The sequence below is a fragment of the Leucopleurus acutus genome (assembly GCF_964270905.1).
Source record: "Leucopleurus acutus genome assembly, chromosome: 7".
In the NCBI taxonomy this organism is placed as follows: domain Eukaryota; kingdom Metazoa; phylum Chordata; class Mammalia; order Artiodactyla; family Delphinidae; genus Leucopleurus; species Leucopleurus acutus.
In genome coordinates, this window is record NC_139150.1 from 113528539 (window position 1) to 113547574 (window position 19036).

At 38.0% G+C, this 19036-nt stretch overlaps 1 protein-coding gene across 4 annotated transcripts in view; it reads left to right on the forward strand.

The window, feature by feature from the left end:
- NEK1 (NIMA related kinase 1) overlaps positions 1-19036 on the forward strand; it is a 210494-nt gene that overhangs the window by 162017 nt on the left and 29441 nt on the right. For all 4 annotated transcript variants that reach the window (XM_082843558.1, XM_082843560.1, XM_082843559.1 and 1 more), the window contains 2 exons: positions 12016-12192; positions 14393-14513. In XM_082843558.1, the coding sequence (XP_082699684.1) occupies positions 12016-12192; positions 14393-14513 (298 nt within the window). The remainder of the gene's footprint in view (positions 1-12015; positions 12193-14392; positions 14514-19036) is intronic.

Here is a 19036-nt window from a genome sequence, read left to right on the forward strand (position 1 = left end):
GTTTTCTCATGCTGAGTCCCCTCAGGGTGCACCATTGGGGAGGGGGGCGGAGGGGGATGGGGAGTGGCTGCAGCAGTGACTTTTTGATGGGGGGAGTATCCTGTTTCTATCCTGAGTCTCCTCAGGGCTCACCTTTGGGGCAGCTGTAATGTGATGGCTTACTTTGTTTATCGATACGGCAGGCAGCATTTATTATTGACAGAAACATTCCCATTTTGACTATATTCTGGAAAACTTTGTGAAAGATTAGTATTATTTTTTCCTTAAGTATTTGGAAGAATTCACCTGTGAAGCCATCTGGACTTCGTGTTTTCTCTGTGGGAAGATTTAAATCATAAACTTAATTTATGTTGTGATTTCTTTTGTGTCGGTGGACCATTTGCAAGTGTTTTGCATTTAATTTCCTAACATTTGGGGGTTTTTCTAGTCATCTTTCTGTTGTTGCTTTGTAGCCTGTGTTGTGGTTACAGAACATCATAGTGTACATGATTTCAGTCCTTTGAAATGTTTGGTACTTGCTTTCTTGCCCAACTTATGGTCTATTTTGTAAATGTTTCATATGCATTTGAAAGGAATATGTATTTCACAGTTACTGTATTTATGTATGTATTGGGTTGGCCAAAAATTGCCTTTGGTTTTTACATAAAAATGAAAGACACATTTTTCATTTTCACCAAGAGTTTTATTGAGCAACCTATTCACCCTTTTGTTCCATTACCTTCTGCCGTTTTTCAGGCAACTTCATAATTCCATGTTCCCAAAACTTTTTATCTTTTTGAGCAAAGGACTGTTCCAGGTGACTTTTACAGTTTTCCAGGGAATTGAAATTTTTTTCATTATGAGAATTCTGTAAAGACCGAAATAAATGTAAATCCGAAGGTGCAGTGCCTGGTGAATATGGTGGATGAATGAGAACTTCCCAACCAAGCTGTAACAGTTTTTGCCTGGTCATCAAAGAAACATGCGGTCTTGCATTATCCTGATGGAAGATTGTGCGTTTTCTGTTGATTAATTCTGGGCGCTTTTTGTTGAGTGCTGCTTTCAGTTGGTCTAATTGGGAGCAGTACTTGTTGGAATTATTCAGTTGGTTTTCTGGAAGGATCTCATAATAGAGGACTCCCTTCCAATCCCACCGTATACACAACATCACCTTCTTTGGATGAAGACCAGCCTTTGGTGTGGTTGGTGGTGGTTCATTTCACTTGCCCCACGATCTCTTCTGTTCCACATTATTGTACAGTATCCACTTGTCATTGCCTGTCACAATTTGTTTTAAAAACGGAACATTTTCATTACGTTTAAGTAGAGAATCACATGCGGAAGTATGGTCAAGAAGGCTTTTTTTAGCTTAACTTACATGGAACCCAAACATCAAAGCAGTTCACATAACCAAGCTGGTGCAAATGATTTTCAGTGCTTGATTTGGATATTTTGAGTATGTCTGCTATCTTCCACATGGTATAACGTTGATTGTTCTCAGTTAATGTCTGGATTTGATCGCTGTCAACTTCAACTGGGCTACCCGACCATGGAGCATCGTCCAGCGAGAAATCTCCTGGACGAAACTTCTCAAACCACTTTTGACACATTCGATCAGTCACAGCACCTTCTCCATACACTGCACAAATCTTTTTTTGCATTTCAGTTGAGTTTTTACCTTTCTTGAAATAATAAAGCCTAACATGCCGAAAATGTTGCTTTTTTCCTTCCATCTTCAATATTAAAATTGCTACACAAAAATTCACCAATTTAAGTCTATTTTTATTTTTAATTTTATTTATTTATTTTTTTGCTTGAGTAATGCTTGTGGAGTTGAATTTTTTTAACATCTTTATTGGAGTATAATTGCTTTACCATGTTGTGTTAGTTTCTGCTGTATAACAAAGTAAATCAGCTATATGTATACATATATCCCCATATCCCCTCCCTCATGAGCCTCCCTCCCATCCTCCCTATCCCACCCCTGTAGGTGGACACAAAGCACTGAGCTGATCTCCCTGTGCTATGCAGCTGCTTCCCACTAGCTATCTATTTTACATTTGGTAGTGTATATATGTCCATGCCACTCTCTCACTTCATTCCAGCTTACCCTTCCCCCTCCCCGTGTCCTCAAGTCCACTCTCTACATCTGCGTCTTTATTCCTGTCCTGCCCCTAGGTTCTTTTTTTTTTTTTTTTTTTTTAGATTCCATATATATGTGTTAGCATACGGTATTTCTTTTTCTCTTTCTGACTTCACTCTGTATGACAGACTCTAGGTCCATCCACCTCACTACAAATAACTCAATTTCATTTCTTTTTATGGCTGAGTAATATTCCATTGTATATATGTGCCACATCTTCTTTACCCATTCATCTGTCGATGTAGGTCCTTTTTTAAAAATGCACGCTGATGTGATAGCTGTCACATGCAATCTAACAAAATTGTTTCGAATGAAGTTAAAGACAATTAAGTGCTACTAGAGCCATCTTACGGGAAAAAAATGAATGAACCTTTTGGCCCACCCAATATATTCTGTGTTGTTTAATCATGATGTTTAAATCTCCTGGATTTTTAACTGATTATTTTTCTGCTTGTTGTATCAGGTACTGAGTGAAGAGCATTAATATCTCCATGTCTATGTGTGGATTTTTTCATTTTCTCCTTTTAAGTTTATCAATTTTTGATATTTATGCTTTGAAGCTAAGTTATTTAGTGCATAGCAACTTAAGTTGTTGCCTTAAAGTATTTAGATCATTGCATTGGTCAGTTTGTGCATCTTCCTGCTGCCCTGACCATTTATTGTTATGACATGTCCATTTTTATCTCTAGTGACATTACTTCCTTTAAAGGCTGCTTTAGGTCCTATTATAGAGCTACACCAGCAAGCATTCTTTTGGTTAATGTTTCCTTAGTATATCTTTTTCTGTAGCCTTTTCTTTCATTTTCTCTGACTTTTTATGTTTAAATGTGTCTCTTCTCTGAAATCTAGCCCCACAGTCTTTGTCTTTTTTTCAGAGAGTTTAATTTATTTACATATAATGTAATTACTGATTTGCTTTGACTTAGCCTGTGTATATATTTGTCCCTATATGTGACGCGCAGGCTCAGCGGCCATGGCTCACGGGCCCAACCGCTCCGCGGCATGTGGGATCCTCCCGGACTGGGGCACGAACCCGTGTCCCCTGCATCAGCAGGCGGACTCTCAACCACTGCGCCACCAGGGAAGCCCCCTATATGTTTTTTATTTGTCCCATCTGTTCTTTGTTTCTTTTTTTTTTTTTTTTTTTTTTGCGGTACGCGGGCCTCTCACTGTTGTGGCCTCTCCCGTTGCGGAGCACAGGCTCCGGACGCGCAGGCTCAGCGGCCATGGCTCACGGGCCCAGCCGCTCCGCGGCATGTGGGATCTTCCCGGACTGGAGCATGAACCCGTGTCCCCTGCATCGGCAGGCGGACTCTCAACCACTGCGCCACCAGGGAAGTGCTGTTCTGCTTTTTTACTTTTCTCCTTTTTGCTTCAGTCTGTTTAAATCTGTTGAGCCCTTTAGCATTTCATTGATTCTGTCTTCTGGTCTCTCTAACCTGTTAAACAAATCCAGTGGGTTCCTAATATGATACTGTGTTTTTCAGTTCTAGGATGTCCATTTCATATTTTTTATAGATTACAGTTTTCTGTTGAAAGTATTTATGGATTTGTCCATTTGGCCCATCTCTATTTTCTTGACCATATTAATCACTTATTTTAAGGTCCCTCCTTGAGAAATCTCATAACTGAGTCATCTAGATCTGTTTCTGTTGTTAGCTAGAGCTGTTCTATTTCTGTTGTCTCTTTTTCTTGGTTTTCAGTCATTTTTTCCTGTTTCTTTGTTATAAACCATGCTTTATATCATAGAGCAATGAACTTTTTCTATAAATTGTTAGATTGTAAATATTCTAGGCTTTGTGAGCCCATATATACATATTCTTCTTCTTTTAAAATTTTTCTACAGCCCTTAAAAATGTAAAAGTTTTTCATAACTTGTGGGCTATACAAAACCACAGCGCAGGTTAGAATTTTTGTACCTGAGTTTTACAGTATTTGATTGGATGCCAGACATTGTGGAGGAAAAATTTAATAGCCTCTGGGTAATGTTATCTTTCTTCAAAGAAGATTAAGTTTTCTTCTTAAAACTAAATAATGCCAGCAGATTACCTTGATACTGTTGAAGTTAGTTGTGGCCTGTTTGTTTCCAGGTGGTAGCTCTTGTTCCTACGCCTTGATCTGCCTGAGACCTCCTCTCAGTGCTGATGGTGTTTGTTCACCATGCCCTCCGCATTCCTGGGACCCGATCTCTACTCTCCCTCCCAGCACCATCCAGATGCTCATCTTTGCCCAGCACGTCACCCTCCTGGCTGCTGATTTGTGCTGGTTTTCCCAGAGTGTTGCTTGTGAATGAATGCATAGTTTAGGAGTTAGCCGAAAATAGAGGGGATTTTTTTGTTGTGCTGAGCGGAACTTTTTGGTGATTTTTTTCTTTGCGTTCTGGGTCACTTTGTAGCCGCAGACTTATTATCCCAGTAAGAGTTGCCTTCTGCCTGTGCTGGACTTAGGAAGTGCCCGCAGGGAAGCTGGGACGGAGTGGAGCTCATCCTAGTGTTTGCTGCTGTCAGTCGTGGCCCAGTGCGCCCTGCCTGCATCACTTACTCGCCAGTGCTTCCAAATAGTTTTTTCAATATTTTTTGTTGTTGTTCATCATTTATATTTATTTTCACTGAGCAATTAATCCAATATGAGTTACATTGTCATGGCCAGGCAAACAAGTCCCTACATTTTTTTAAACTAACTTTTTTTTCCCTTGACTATAATAGTATATTTTCATTGTAAAACATTAGAAAATACCAAAAACTGTGGTGTAAAAATTGAAATTACCTAGAACCTTGCTACCTAGAGATTATGTTCCTGTTAATCACATAAATTTTGTTTTTATTTAAAAATCTAGTTCTCTTGTTATAAAAGTAACCTGTACACATAATTAAAAATGCCAAGTAGCTCTGGAAGTCTTTTACGAAAAACTGCAGTTCTTAGACCTCACTCATCACCTTATTTTCTGCTTCCCAAAGTCAGCCACTTACAGTTCTTTTAACTATTTGTTTTCTTATTTATCAATATAGTTATAAATCATATACCTATACTACTACTTCTTGATTTTTAAAAGTGTTTATTATTATTTTAGTTTTAGACATTATCTGTGGACTTCCTACTTTGGAAGATAAGAATTTAGCTGCCTTTCCTCCATCTGTTTTTTTTTCCCCTGATCTCACCATCTACAACTGTACTTCCTATCCCCAGATCCTTCAAATATACTTGTAATTTTGGTGAAATCATTGTACAGTGTTGGTATTACCTTGACCATGTATATTCTAATCAAAGCTGTGGTAATTGTACCATGACTACTTTTCTTTCTTGCACAATATTTTGTTTTCCCTTTAGTGAATAATTGCTTTGTTTTTCACAAACTTATTTCTAGTTTGTTGCCAGACTCTTCCCTAGATATGTTTATCTCTTCTCAGATCGTCCATATACATTAGGTATTATATGGGTCTAATCTTCGAACCATTTCTTTGGAATCCCCTCTGACCTGCTCCAAACCAGACGAGTTTTTCCTTTGACCTGCTGGAAAGATGTCATCCTGGCCTCTCCCCTAACCTGATGTTAGATCTCTTATTGTCTGGAGTCCATGGCTTCTTTTTTTCTTGATATATTCCCCCATTTTACTGGCATCTGTGGGACAAGGTGTGTGTGTGTGTGTGTGTGTGTGTGTGTGTGTGTGTGTGTGTGTGTGTGTGTGTGTGTGTGTGTGTGTGTGTGTCAGAAATCGCTGCTGTCCTGCGGTGTCCAATCTTCCCTCCTTCCTTTTTAGTACTAGCGTCTCTCCATGCCCCCACGCCCACTTTGGATTTGGGTTGGCGCATGGCTGCCTAGGCAGAGACATCATTTCCCAGCTTCCTTTTGCAGCTGGGTGTGGCCATGGGAATAGGTTGTATCCAGAGTAAAATAGCCGTTCATATGGCTTTTAATTCTTTTTCCAGCTTTATTGAGTTATGATTGACAAATTTTAAAAATTATATATATTTAAGGTTTACAAAATGGTGTTTTGTCATAAGTACACCTCGTGTAATGATCACCACAATCAAAACAATGAACATGCCCATCACCTCACATAGTTAACATTTTGTGTGTGTGATGAGAACACTTAAGATTTACTTTCTTAGCAAATTTCAAGTGTGCTATACATTATTGGCAACGGTAATTAACCATGCTGTTTATTCGATCTCTAGAAGTTTATGCATCTTATGACTGAAGGTTTGTACCCTTTGCCAACATCTCTGCATTTTTCCCACCTCCCAGCCCCTGGCAACCACCATTCTACTGTCTGTTTCTGAGTTCGACTTTTTTAGATTCCAGTCATAAGTAACATCATGCAGTGTTTGTCTTTTTGTGTCTGACTTATTTCACTTAGAATAGTATCTTCCAAGGATTTCCTTCATGCTTAAGGCTGAGTAATATTCCACTGTGTGTGTATATATATATATACACATATACGTATATATATGTATATATATATACATATATATATGTGTGTGTGTGTGTGTATATATATATATATATATATATATATATATATATACACACACACATATATATACCACATTTTCTTTATTCATTCATTGACACTTAGGTTGTTTCCATGTTTTGGCTACTGTGAATAATGCTGCAGTCAACATAGGAGGACAGATACCTCGTCAAGATACTGATTTAATTTCCTTTGGATAAATACTCAGAAGTGGAATTGCTGGATCATATGGTAGTTCTATTTTGAGTTTTTTGAAGAACCTCAGTACTGTTCCCCATAGTGGCTGCACCAATTTACATTCCCACTAACAGTGCACAAGGGTTTCCTTTTCTCCACATTCTCATCAGTATTTGTCATCTCTTCTCTTTTTGATAATAGCTGTATTAACAAGAGTGAGATGATCTCTCACTGTGGTTTTGATTTGCATTTCCCTGATTATTAGTGATGTTAAGCCACCTTTTCATATATCTGTTAGCCATTTATATGTCTTCTTTTGAGAAATGTCTATTGAGTTCCTTTGCCGATTTTTAAATTGCTGTCATTAATTAATAATGGCAAAAAATATTTAATTTGTCCATCTTTTTGCTTTTGAGTTGTTTGAGTTACTTAAATATTTTAGGTGTTAATCTGTTATCAGGTATATAATTTGCAAATATTTTCTCCCATTCTGTAGGTTACCTCTTTATTTTGTTGATTTTTCCTTTGCTGTGCACAAGCTTTTACTCATGTAGACCCACTGTTTTGTTTTGTTTTTGTTTGTGCTTTGGTGTCATATCCAAAAATTTCTTACTAAGATGCATATGCTCTTTTTTGAAGTGCCTATTCAAGTGTCTTGCCTATTTTTCCATTATGTTGGTTTCCCTTCGGTTTTTAGGAGTTCTTTGTATATTCTGGATAGAAGCCTTTTGTTAGTTACATGTGTTCTAAATATATTTTGTCTTTTAGTGGCTTGTCCTTTTAAACTTGTCCTTAAAAATGCAAACTGTAAAGAAAAGGACTGAATAAATTGGACTATAATAAAATTAACAGCTTCTCTTCAAAAGATGCCATTTAGTAGAATGTTGAATAGAAGGGTCATGTTCTTGATTCAGGGGAGTAAATGTATCATGTTAACTCAAGTCTTTTTTGAAAATACCCATTTTCAGATTAAGGAATTCCCTTCTAGTCTTATTTTAAAAAGAGTCATTAAATTTTATCTCACCCTTTTTCTGACTTAATTAAGATGATTGTATGATTTTTCTCCTTGATTATATTAATGTAACAAATAACATTGATTGATTTTCAAATATTAAGCAGGACTTGTCAATATTATCACTTTTTTTTCATTGTTACCAATCTTACAAGTTAAGATTCCACTTGTGATTTTCTGATTGTGAGTGAATTTCATCATGTCACAGTCTTTTGGCCATTTTGCTTTGCTTCTCTGTAAATTGTGTGTATATTCTTTGCCTTTTTTATATTACATTTCCAATTTTTTTCTTGTGAATTTTTAATCTGGTATAAATAACCTTTATCTAGTATATCATCACAGTTTGTTTCCACCCTCTGCTATTTCACTTACTTTCATGCTATTTTTGGCCATACAGAGTTTTTTTTTTTTTTTTTTAATTTCCATGCAAGTATATCTTTTATTTATATCTTCTGAATTTCCTTTATTGGGTGAAAAATTTGGCAAATCTTTGGATTAGATAGATAGATAACAGGCATGTGTACACATTTGCATGCATGTACGTATATAATCTTTAACCTAGTTGGAATTCTAAAATATTTTCCTTGGTTGTTTTTATTTTACTTTTTTTATAGTAGTATTTTTTAAAATAATTAAGTTATTTATTTATTTAATTTTGGCTGTGTTGGGTCTTTGTTGCTGTGCGTAGGCTTTCTCTAGCTGCAGCGAGCACGGGCTACTGTTCATTGCAGTGTGCGGGCTTCTCATTGTGGTGGCTTCTCTTGTTGTGGAGCATGGGCTCTAGGTGCATGGGCTTCAGTAGTTGTAGCACGCGGGCTCAGTAGATGTGGCTCGCAGGCTCCAGAGCGCAGACTCAGTAGTTGTGGCGCACGGACTTAGTTGCTCTGCAGCATGTGGGATCTTCCCGGACCAGGGCTCGAACCCACATCCCCTGCATTGGCAGGTGGACTCTTAAGCACTGTGCCACCAGGGAAGTCCCGTCCTTGGTTGTTTTTAGACAACTATTATTTCAAAGGAATTTTAAGTTCACTTTATCTAATTGAGTATTATGATTAGAATTGTATTACATTTGTATATTGATTTTTGGAATTTTTTTTCTTTAAATTTTTGGCTGCACCCTGCGGCATGTGGAATCCCCAACCAGGGATCGAACCCACACCGCCTGCATTGGAAGGCGGAGTCTTAACCACTGGACCACCAGGGAAGTCCCCATGATTTTTGGAATTTTTTTTATTTCAAGAATTTAAGTATGTCTTTCTTTTTGCACCAGTCTTGTTCTGTGTTTTTCAGTAACATTTTGTTTTGTTCGTTTAAGTTCTAAAACCTTTTTTGGTAAATTTATTTTTATACACTGGGTATATTTTTGTCTTTATTATAATATAGATGATGTATTTTTTCCATTTCCCTAGGTGGTTATTTCTCGTTAAAATAAAGCTATTCTTTCTGTTACCCAGCTATGTAAAATTTTATAGCCAGACTCCTTACTGAATTATTTCATTAAATCTATTAAGGTTTTTTTTGACATCGTAAATCTTATAAATGTGCAGATTATCTCATCAGTAATAAGAAATACAGTTTTTTGTCCAGTATTTATTTGATTATTCCCTTTCCTTCTCACTGCATTGTTAGACCCTCCAGAGCAATCTTCAGTAATCATAGTGCTGTGTGGCATCCTTGTTCCTGGTTTTAATAGACATTATTTTATAGCAGAACACCTAGACTGAATGAGCAGAGCACAGATGTGACCTCTGCCACTGTCACATTGTCGATGAGGCTTGGTGAAGGGAAGATGTTCCAGAACATGGGCAGCACTGTAGTTCTGTTCTCATTGACCAGGAAGAAGTAAGAAGTAAAGCAGCTCACAAGCACCTGTACACAACTGTTTTTCCTAAGGAGTTAACTGAACCAGGCAGTGCCTGCTAACCCAGTGTTATAGAAGGACATGGGCAACACCAAGGCCCCACCTGACTTCAGTGATGATGAATTGAAGTTGGGACCAGGCAGCAAGGCTCTGTGTTTTTCTCCAACTGTTCCAGCCACATGTGTTCAGACACGACAGGCAGAAGATGGAATTGATGTGGAGTTGGGGTTTTGCCGTGAATACCGTGAGTTGAGGATGTATGGAAGAGAATGTTTTTAATGATGGGCTGTAGATGGATTTTAATGGGGACGATGGGGAGAGAAACCATGGTAGGATCAGTGCATTTTAGGTCCTGGTCGGGTAACATTCTTTAGAGTTGGGGTAGTAGAGGGAGGTGAGTGGAAACACAGGATGTTGGGAATTAGAAGGTGGGGTATTTAACAGTGAACTTTTTGAGGAGCTGTACTGAATGACAGGATCTCCAAGATGTGAGCATTGGAGTGACCGAGGGAGGGAGAAGAAAACATCATGGAGATGTACTGACCAGCCCAGATAGATACAGGAAGGCTTATTGGTGTAGACAGAAGTCCAGCAGATTAGCTAAGACAGAATGGGTGTTAGGGGGGCTCCCAGTAGAGAGCTGGAAAGGAGCTTCTCCAGGGAGTGGACGGGACTGCCCTGGGCATATTCCAGGTAACTGCAGTCATCTTTCTGAGCTGAATCCATCCTCTCCTGGTGTCAGTTTAAAGTATGGGAAGTCTCTGAGCAATTACCAGAAACACACAAAAACACTTAGTTCATAACTTTAAAAATATCATTTGGACATAAATATATCATTCTGACATTTATATATATATGTAAAAGTTTCATCTAAAGGAAAAGGCAAGTAAGCCACCTTAGAAATGTATGTTAGCCACCTTAGAAATATATTTTTGTTTATTTGTTTATTTGTTTTACCACTTGGTTTTTTTAGCTTTATTGACTGTTACCAAGTTTCAGTCTGTTTCAAATAATTACTGCAACTGGGACATTAAAAATACAAACCAACATGCCAAAATAATTGTATTCTGAATGTTATGTATAATATTATATATTTTATATTATATAAAGGGTTTTATACATAAAGGTAAGATTTGATTTATGATTATTGAAAATTCAAAAATATGTTTGAACAAAACATTCCTATGCATACATACACAATAACTCAACTGGGATAATCAAAACCATACATGAGTGTGGTTATTAAAAATAAAATTACATTCATACAACAATGGTAGAAATTGAAATCTTTTTATTAATTTGAGAGTATTATTACAACATCACACACATATGAATGATGTAACCTAATTCCGTATATTTAAGAATCTTTATGCTTGACACTGAAATATGTCTCTATCCCATGGGAAATTTTTGATTTAAAATTTTTTTATTTTAAGGGATTTTTATAATTCATAATCATTAACATCTCTAACCATTGGCATAATGCAGACCCAATCCCAGCAAATAGAAAAGTCATGCGGGTCAACCATATCACATGTGTATTTCACCATAGTTTTAGAAAAATATCCTTTCCAATTGTACAGTTTGGTCATGCTTCATAGTCATGCTTGTCATCAGTGATTACAGATGAGGCACAGAGCTTAGAGGGGAATATATATTGCTGTAGAGAACTACGTACTAGAGCAGCGGTATCACTGGGTGCTCATGTGGAGAACACCACCCAGACACGCTAAATTAGCTATTAACCTAGGTGTCAGACTTTCAAAAAGGTTAGTGCACTGATGTGTACTAACTTGCTTGTTTTTTTTTTTGTTTTTTTGTGGGGTTTTTTTTGCGGTACGCGGGCCTCTCACTGCTGTGGCCTCTCCTGTTGCGGAGCACAGGCTCCGGACGCGCAGGCTCAGCGGCCATGGCTCACGGGCCCAGCCGCTCTGCGGCATGTGGGATCTTCCCGGACCGGGGCATGAACCCGTGTCCCCTGCATCGGCAGGCGGACTCTCAACCACTGCGCCACCAGGGAAACCCCTAACTTGCTTTAATGCTGAAATGTCTAAGTCCAGAATACTTGTCAAGTGAGTTTTAGTACTATCTCACTTTTAAATTTAATGAGAGCTGTGATTTTAAGTAAAGGCAAACATTTTTCTAACTGATGTGAAAAGCCTGAAAAACAATGTCTTTATAACAAAAATGCCTTTCCAGTTTGAATTGTGTGGCTATCATGTGCCTTAATCATTTATTAATTTCTAGTACATTACAGAACTTACCCAGTAATTACCTGCTGTAATAACGAACTTTGTTCTAAGTGCTGTTACAGACAAAATTCAAGTCACTTTGAGAATGTAGCATGATTTTTCATCTTTTTGTTGTTTCAGAGATTTCTCCTCAAGGGGAGGAGTGCAAACCCTTAATTACTGGAGAAGAAAAAATAAAATGTATTTCACCTGAAATGAATCCATCAGCTACTGTTGATTCTTCTGTTGAGACAGACAGTCCAAACTTTAGTGAGCCATCTCCACAGACGGCATTGAAACCAGAAGGAAATTTGGATGGTATGTTTTAATGGGGCAAAATGAGATTGATTTGATTTAATAAGACTTTAATGTCTTCTTTATAAACAGATCTTCAAAATATGTATATATGTTTGGGTGATTCATCTCAAATTAAGTTCACTCTTTTTTCTAGTAACTGGTCTTTTTTTTTTTTATCGCCACATAGCAAATCAGCCCAAAACCTAGTGTTAAAAGAACAGCCATTTTACTCTGTCTCCTGATTTTGTGTGTTGGGAATTGAGTCAGTGCTTGGCTCAGCCATGTGCTTTTCTAATCCATGTGCTCTTGTCTCTGTGATCATCTGGTCTCATGGGTCCGAGAGGGCTTAGCTGGTGTCCTGACAGGTACAGCTCAGAGGCTAGGCCCGGCTCACCCCTTCCGCTTCATGCAGTCTCCAGGCCTTTCTATGCACTCTTTCCAGCAGGGTGGTCTGACGTCTCACAGGGCTCCCAGATCCCCAGGTGGAAGCCACTTGTACTTGTAGAAGCCGCTTGTTCTTGTAGAAGCTTTGTCATGGCAGCACCCCACCTTCAGATATGAAATTCTGTGTTACTTACCTAGTGCTACAAAGCAGGTTGCTCCCCGAACTTAGTGACTTAAAAGAACTGTTTTGTTTTATCTCACACTTTTGTGCATAAGGAATTGGGAAGGTTCTCCTCCTCCTTGTGGCATCAGCTGGCATCGCTCAGTGGTGTTGAGCTGTCAGCTGCACCTCCTTGGAGGGTGGGAGATGGTGTCACTCCCACTTGTGGCGTCTCGGCAGCGCTTGGCTGGGCCTGTTCCACTGCGTCCCGCCCCTTAGCTTAGTGTCAGGGCCTTGCCATGTGGTCTTTGCAGGATCGTTAAAGTTCTTTCATTGTGGCTTAGGCTTCCAGATTCCAAGGTGGAAGCTGCCAGTTTTCTTCAAGGCTGGACGTGGAACTGGCTTACAAGACGCCAGCTGTACTCAGCTGGTCCAGGCGATCTCACTGCCTGGGCAAACTCAAGGAGAGGGGCAAAAGAGTCCCTTCTAGATGAGAGGAACGCTGGACACCTTGCTTCATGTGTGGTTGTCTTTAATTCACCATAGTAATTTAATAGTTACGTAAATAGTCTTATTCATTAGAATCATAGTTAACAGGTACCTTACGCCTTTTCTTAAAAAGAAACAAAGAAAAACCCTGTTAGGCATATAATAGAGGCTGTATAGCCTAGTGCAAGAGTTGGCAACTTCTTCTAAGAGAGTCACATAGTAAATATTTTCGACTTTATGGGCAGTACATTGACAAATCTAGTTTGTAGAATGAGTCATTTTGATAGGGCTTAAGGTGTTAGAGAACAAATACTCATTTAAAAAAAATTTTAAGGATCCCCCTCCCCCAATTGCTTACCTCGTATGCATGACCAAAAAATCATTTGAGTAAAAGATAAGAACTTTAAAGATTGGTACAATACCAATCATCTTTCTAAACTGGACAGCTGATTGGAAACTTTTAAAATACAGAATGAAAGAGTATCTGGATTTTAGGAAAAAAAGCGGTGGTCATGGTGGCTGAAATAAGAACTGGAGAAGAAAAAGAAAAGTTAACAAATGAAGACAGAAACCATTTCTCATTACTATTTACTTCCAGGAACTATCACCCAGTTGAAAAATGAGCCACTGCCAGAAAACAGAGGTAGTACCCTGGTTGTTAATTGTCTGAGAGTCTAGGAAAATAGATTTAGTGCACTCCAATTATGTTCTCAATATCATTGTAAAAGTCCAGGTAATGGGGTGTTTGGTGTTTTTTTGTTTGTTTTGATGATTGAACTTTCCCATCAGTAACTAATCAATAATATTTTCTCCCCTTCCATATTTCTAACCACAGATAGTGTTGTTCTTTAAACTAGTTTTTATACCTTCAAGAAAGCAATTTACATATTACTGAAATTTTAATGAAGAGAAAATTTTTTATAATAATCAAAATACAGTGTACTGTATTTCTTTGGGGTATTTTTATTGCAGTGAAAATGCACAAGGAAAAGTCTGTTATTTCAGAAACAACTAGAGAGTCAACACAGTAAGATTAAAGATCTGTAGATAAAATATTAAATTTTTCATTGTAATTACTATTAATACTTTAGCCTAAAACTAGGTATGATAATTTATAGGAGGTTTATTCCATTTTCTCTAAATGGATTTTGCTTTGAGACCTCTTTCTTGTTATGTTTCGCCGTGCAGAGCCTGATGACTTGGAAGCAGAATTTCTACAGGAGCCAAGTAGAGCAGACGGGGACGGTGGCTTGCAATGCCCTGTACTCGACGTGTGGGTTAGTGAGATTAAAGAAGCAAAGGAGGCTGAGTACGTTACCTCTTTCTTACATTTCAAAACCTGGTCCCTTTTTGTAATACCTTTTAAAGAAATAGTGTAATAACCCAATATTATATTAAATCATATTATAATACCTTATAAAAATAGTTTAATTTGGGAATAGATATTACATTCATGTGGTTCAGAAATCCGCAAGTGTATAAAGATAAACAGTGAAAAGTCTCTTTCCCACTTCTATCCCCATCCAGCAAATTCCCACTGTCTCCTCTTTCCAGACATGTTTAATAGTAATGAATATTAACATAAACAGAAGCAGAAGTGAATATACAGTCTCCCTTGCTTTTAAATACAGTTGTTAGTATAATGTACACATTTTTTATTTTAGTCAGTAACCTGGGAATTTTTTCATACTAACACACAGAGAGCTTCCTCTTTTTTTGTTATTTCATGGCTATGTAGTAGTCCATTGTATGAATGTACTATAACTCTGATTAGTCTCCTACAGTAGCTGATACTACAAATGATGCTATAGTGGATAACCTAAATATTAAGGGTATTTTGCATGTATATAAGTACAGTCATCCCCCCTTATTCAACAGGGTTTCGCTCTTCATGGTTTCAGTTACCTGCCATCAACCACAGTCCAAAAATATGAAATGGAAAACTCCAGAAATACACATTCATAATTTTTAAATTGTGTGCTGTTCTGAGTGGTGTGACATATCCTGCTGTCCCCATGTTTCCTGTGCAGGATGTGAACCATCCCTTCATTCAGCCTGTCCACATGTGTGTGCTACCTGCATGTCAGTCACTTAGTAGCCGTCTAGGTTATTAGATCTGCTGTCCGGGTGTCCCAGTGCTCGTGTTCATGTGACCGTTATTTTGCTTAATAACAGCCCGAAAGCACAAGAGTAGTGATGCTAGCAGTTCGGATGTGCCAAAGAGAAGCCACAAGATGCTTCCTTTAAGTGAAAGGTGAAAGTTCTCAACCTAACAGAAAGAAAAAAATCGTATACCTGAGGTTGCTAAGGTCTATGTTAAGAATGAAACTTCTATCTGTGAAGTTGTGAAGATGGAAAAGGAAATCTCTGCTAGTTTTGCTGTCGAACCTCAAACTGCAAAAGTTACACCTACAGGGCTTCCCTGGTGGCGCAGTGGTTGGGAGTCCGCCTGCCGATGCAGGAGATACGGGTTCGTGCCCCGGTCCGGGAGGATCCCACGTGCCGCGGAGCGGCTGGGCCCGTGAGCCATGGCCGCTGAGCCTGCGCATCCGGAGCCTGTGCTCTGCAACGGGAGAGGCCACAACAGTGAGAGGCCCGCGTACCAGAAAAAAAAAAAAAAAAAAAGTTACATCTACAGGGTGTGATAGGTGCTTAGTTAAGATGAAAAGGAATTAAATTTGTGGGTAAAAGGCATGAACGGAAAACATAGTTTGGTTCTGTCCATGTTTCAGGCATCCACTGGGGGTCCTGAACTATATCCCCCTGTGGGTAAGGGGGGACTACTGTGTATCTGGAGGATAGAGACAAAGAAGTATGATTTTATAAATGCAATTATTATTCTCCCCAGGGATTGTACTAGTTTATGCACTCAGAAAGAATGTATGAAACCTCCTGTTTTCCCCACAGCCTTGCCAAGCTTTTATTACCAAAGTTTTTGATTTTTGCCAATCTGATAGGTAAAAAGTAGTATCTCAGTTTGGGGTCTTAGTTTATCTCTTTCTTTTTATTAGTAAAGTTGAGCACATCTTTTCAGATGTTTAAGTCGCATTTGTATTTACTTTTCTGTGAATTCCCTGTTTACATCTTTGACCCATTTTTAAAATTTGGTTGTTTGGTCTTTGATAAATTTAAGAACTCCTTAAATATTTGCCTTGGTCATTATGTGAATTGTAACTATTTTTTCACTGTTGGTCACTTATGTTTTATTTTTTTGCCATGCAGAAGTTTTTTGGTTGTTTGTTTTTACGTTGTCATGTTTACCTGGATTTTGATAATTATTCAGAGAAACTTTGTTTTCTCTAAGGTTTTGAAAGAGTATTTCAGTCTTTTCTTCTGGTAATTTCATGTAGGCACTTCTTACATTTACCTCTTTGATCTATTTGGAATTTATCCTGGTGTCATGGACTTGGTTTTTCTTCCAGATGGCTACACAGTTGTCGTAACTCCATTTATTAAAGAGCCCACCTTTCCTGCACAGATTTAAAATGCCACTTTTAATATGTACTGAATTTTCTTAATTATTTGGGTTCATGCATATACTTTATTTTCCTGTTCCATTGATCTTTGTTCAGTGTGCTGGTACACACTGTTTTAATTAAAATGTAAAAGATATTTTAAGATCATGTAAGGCTTAATTCACTTTCATCGCTCTTCTTGCCTGTATAACTTTTCATCTGAATTTAGAATTTATTAAATTTAGCCCACCTTCCCTCACATAAAAAAAATCAGTTTATATTTTATCGGGACGCTATCATAAATTAATGCAGGGACATGAACATGCTGTGTGTGTTCTTCCTGTCCAAGAAGAACAGAATAGGCCTTGTTTTATGATCAGCTTGGGAGTTTTCTTTATCTAGGCTTTGTGCTTTTATGGGTAAGCTTATTCCTAGCTTTATTATCTTTTGTTTGGTGTTGTAAATGGTGCCTATTCCTCTGTGAGATCTTGTAACTAGAAGGTTGTATATATGAAAGCTGTGGATTTCTTTATATTGATTTTGTACCCCACCATCTTACTGGTATCTACTATCGTTCATGATAGATTTTCAGTTGAATCTTTTGTATTTTTCAGATATACAGTCATATCATATGAAAATAATGATGGCTTTATGTCTTTGCAGTTTTTTTGTTTGTTTGTTTGTTTGTTTGCGGTACGCAGGCCTCTCACTGTCGTGGCCTCTCCCGTTGCGGAGCACGGGCTCCGGATGCGCCGGCTCAGCGGCCGTGGCTCACGGGCCCAGCTGTTCCGCAGCATGTGGGATCTTCCCAGATCGGGGCACGAACCCGTGTCCCCTGCATCGGCAGGCGGACTCTCAACCACTGCGCGGAACAGGGAAGCCCTTTCCAGTATTTTAACACTCGTTTCTTTCTCTCCAGTTGCGTTGCTTAGTACACCTTTTATACAGTGTTAAATATTGGAAATAGGGCTATCTTTGTCTTGTTCTTAATTTCAGTGAAATGATTCTAATGTTAACCCTCGTTAGGCATGACTATAATTTCTAGCTCAGAGCAGTATTTACTCGTATTTTACTGGCTAAAAATGACAGGAGTGTATTTTGTCATATGACCTTTCGGTATCTATGGATTTTGATAATTATGGAACCATTGGAACCATTCATATAGAACCATTCATATAATTGTTTTCCTTTATCTATTGGTATAATGAATTATATTAATAGGTTACCTAATATTGAACTATCCTGCATACCTTAGTAAACTCTACTTGGCCATGATGTGCTACTATTTTAATGTACTTCTGTTTGCTAATGCTTCATTTTAGGATTTTTGCATTAGTACTCTGGAGAGTCATCTGTAGTTCCCTTTCGTCATGGGAAATCACTGTTGTATTTTGGTGTTCTTTTTATCTTCCTTCTTAAAAAGTAATTGGAAGTTCCTTCCTTTGCTGTGCTTGTAACAAGTATTGTCAAATGTTTTCTGTAAAGGGCCAGATTGTAAACTTTTTTGGCCGTGTAGACCATATGGTCTGTGATGCAGTTGTTCAATTCTGCCTTTGTTCTGCAAAAGCAGCCATAGGTAACACATAAACAGGTGAGCATGGCTGCTCCAGTGCAACTTTATCTGTGAAAACAGGAGGTGGGCTGGACTTGGACATGGATGCAAAGCTGTACAAGCATGTTTATTGCAAGAGAGTCATAGGAAATCATTTGAAATAGTCTAAATAATCATTAATATGGAAGTACCTAAAATACTGTTCTCAGTATACTGCATAGTGGGTATGCAGCACTGAAATAAAATGGAGCTCTATGTATTAATACGGAAATATGTCAAAATATTGAATGATTAACAGAATAAAATTATATCGAATAAAAAACATTTCCATATATTAGAGTAATGCTATGATAATCCTATTAAAATTATTATATATCCTTAAGTGAATATACATGTATGTAAATTTAAGGGAAAAGTATGGTAAGATGTACACAAAACTGATAACAGTAAAGGCAACTGGGAATTGAGTGGTTAGGGGACTCCTAAAAGAATCACTTTTTTTTTAATTAAGGTAAAATTTATCATTTTAATCATTTTAAAGTATACAATTTGCCACTATATGGTTCCAGAACATTCTCTCAACACCAAAGGAAAGCCTGTGCCCATAAGCAGCCACTCCCCATGTTCCCCTCCCCCAGCCCCTGGCACCACTGATCTGCTTCTATCTCTGTGGATTTGCCTATTCTGGATTTGACATTTCCTGTGGAACCGTACAGTGTGTGGCTTTTTGCATCTGGCTTCTTTTACTTATCATACTGTTTGCAAAGCTTATCTGTGTTTTAGGATGTATCAGTTCTTCATTCCTTTTTATAGCTGAATAATATT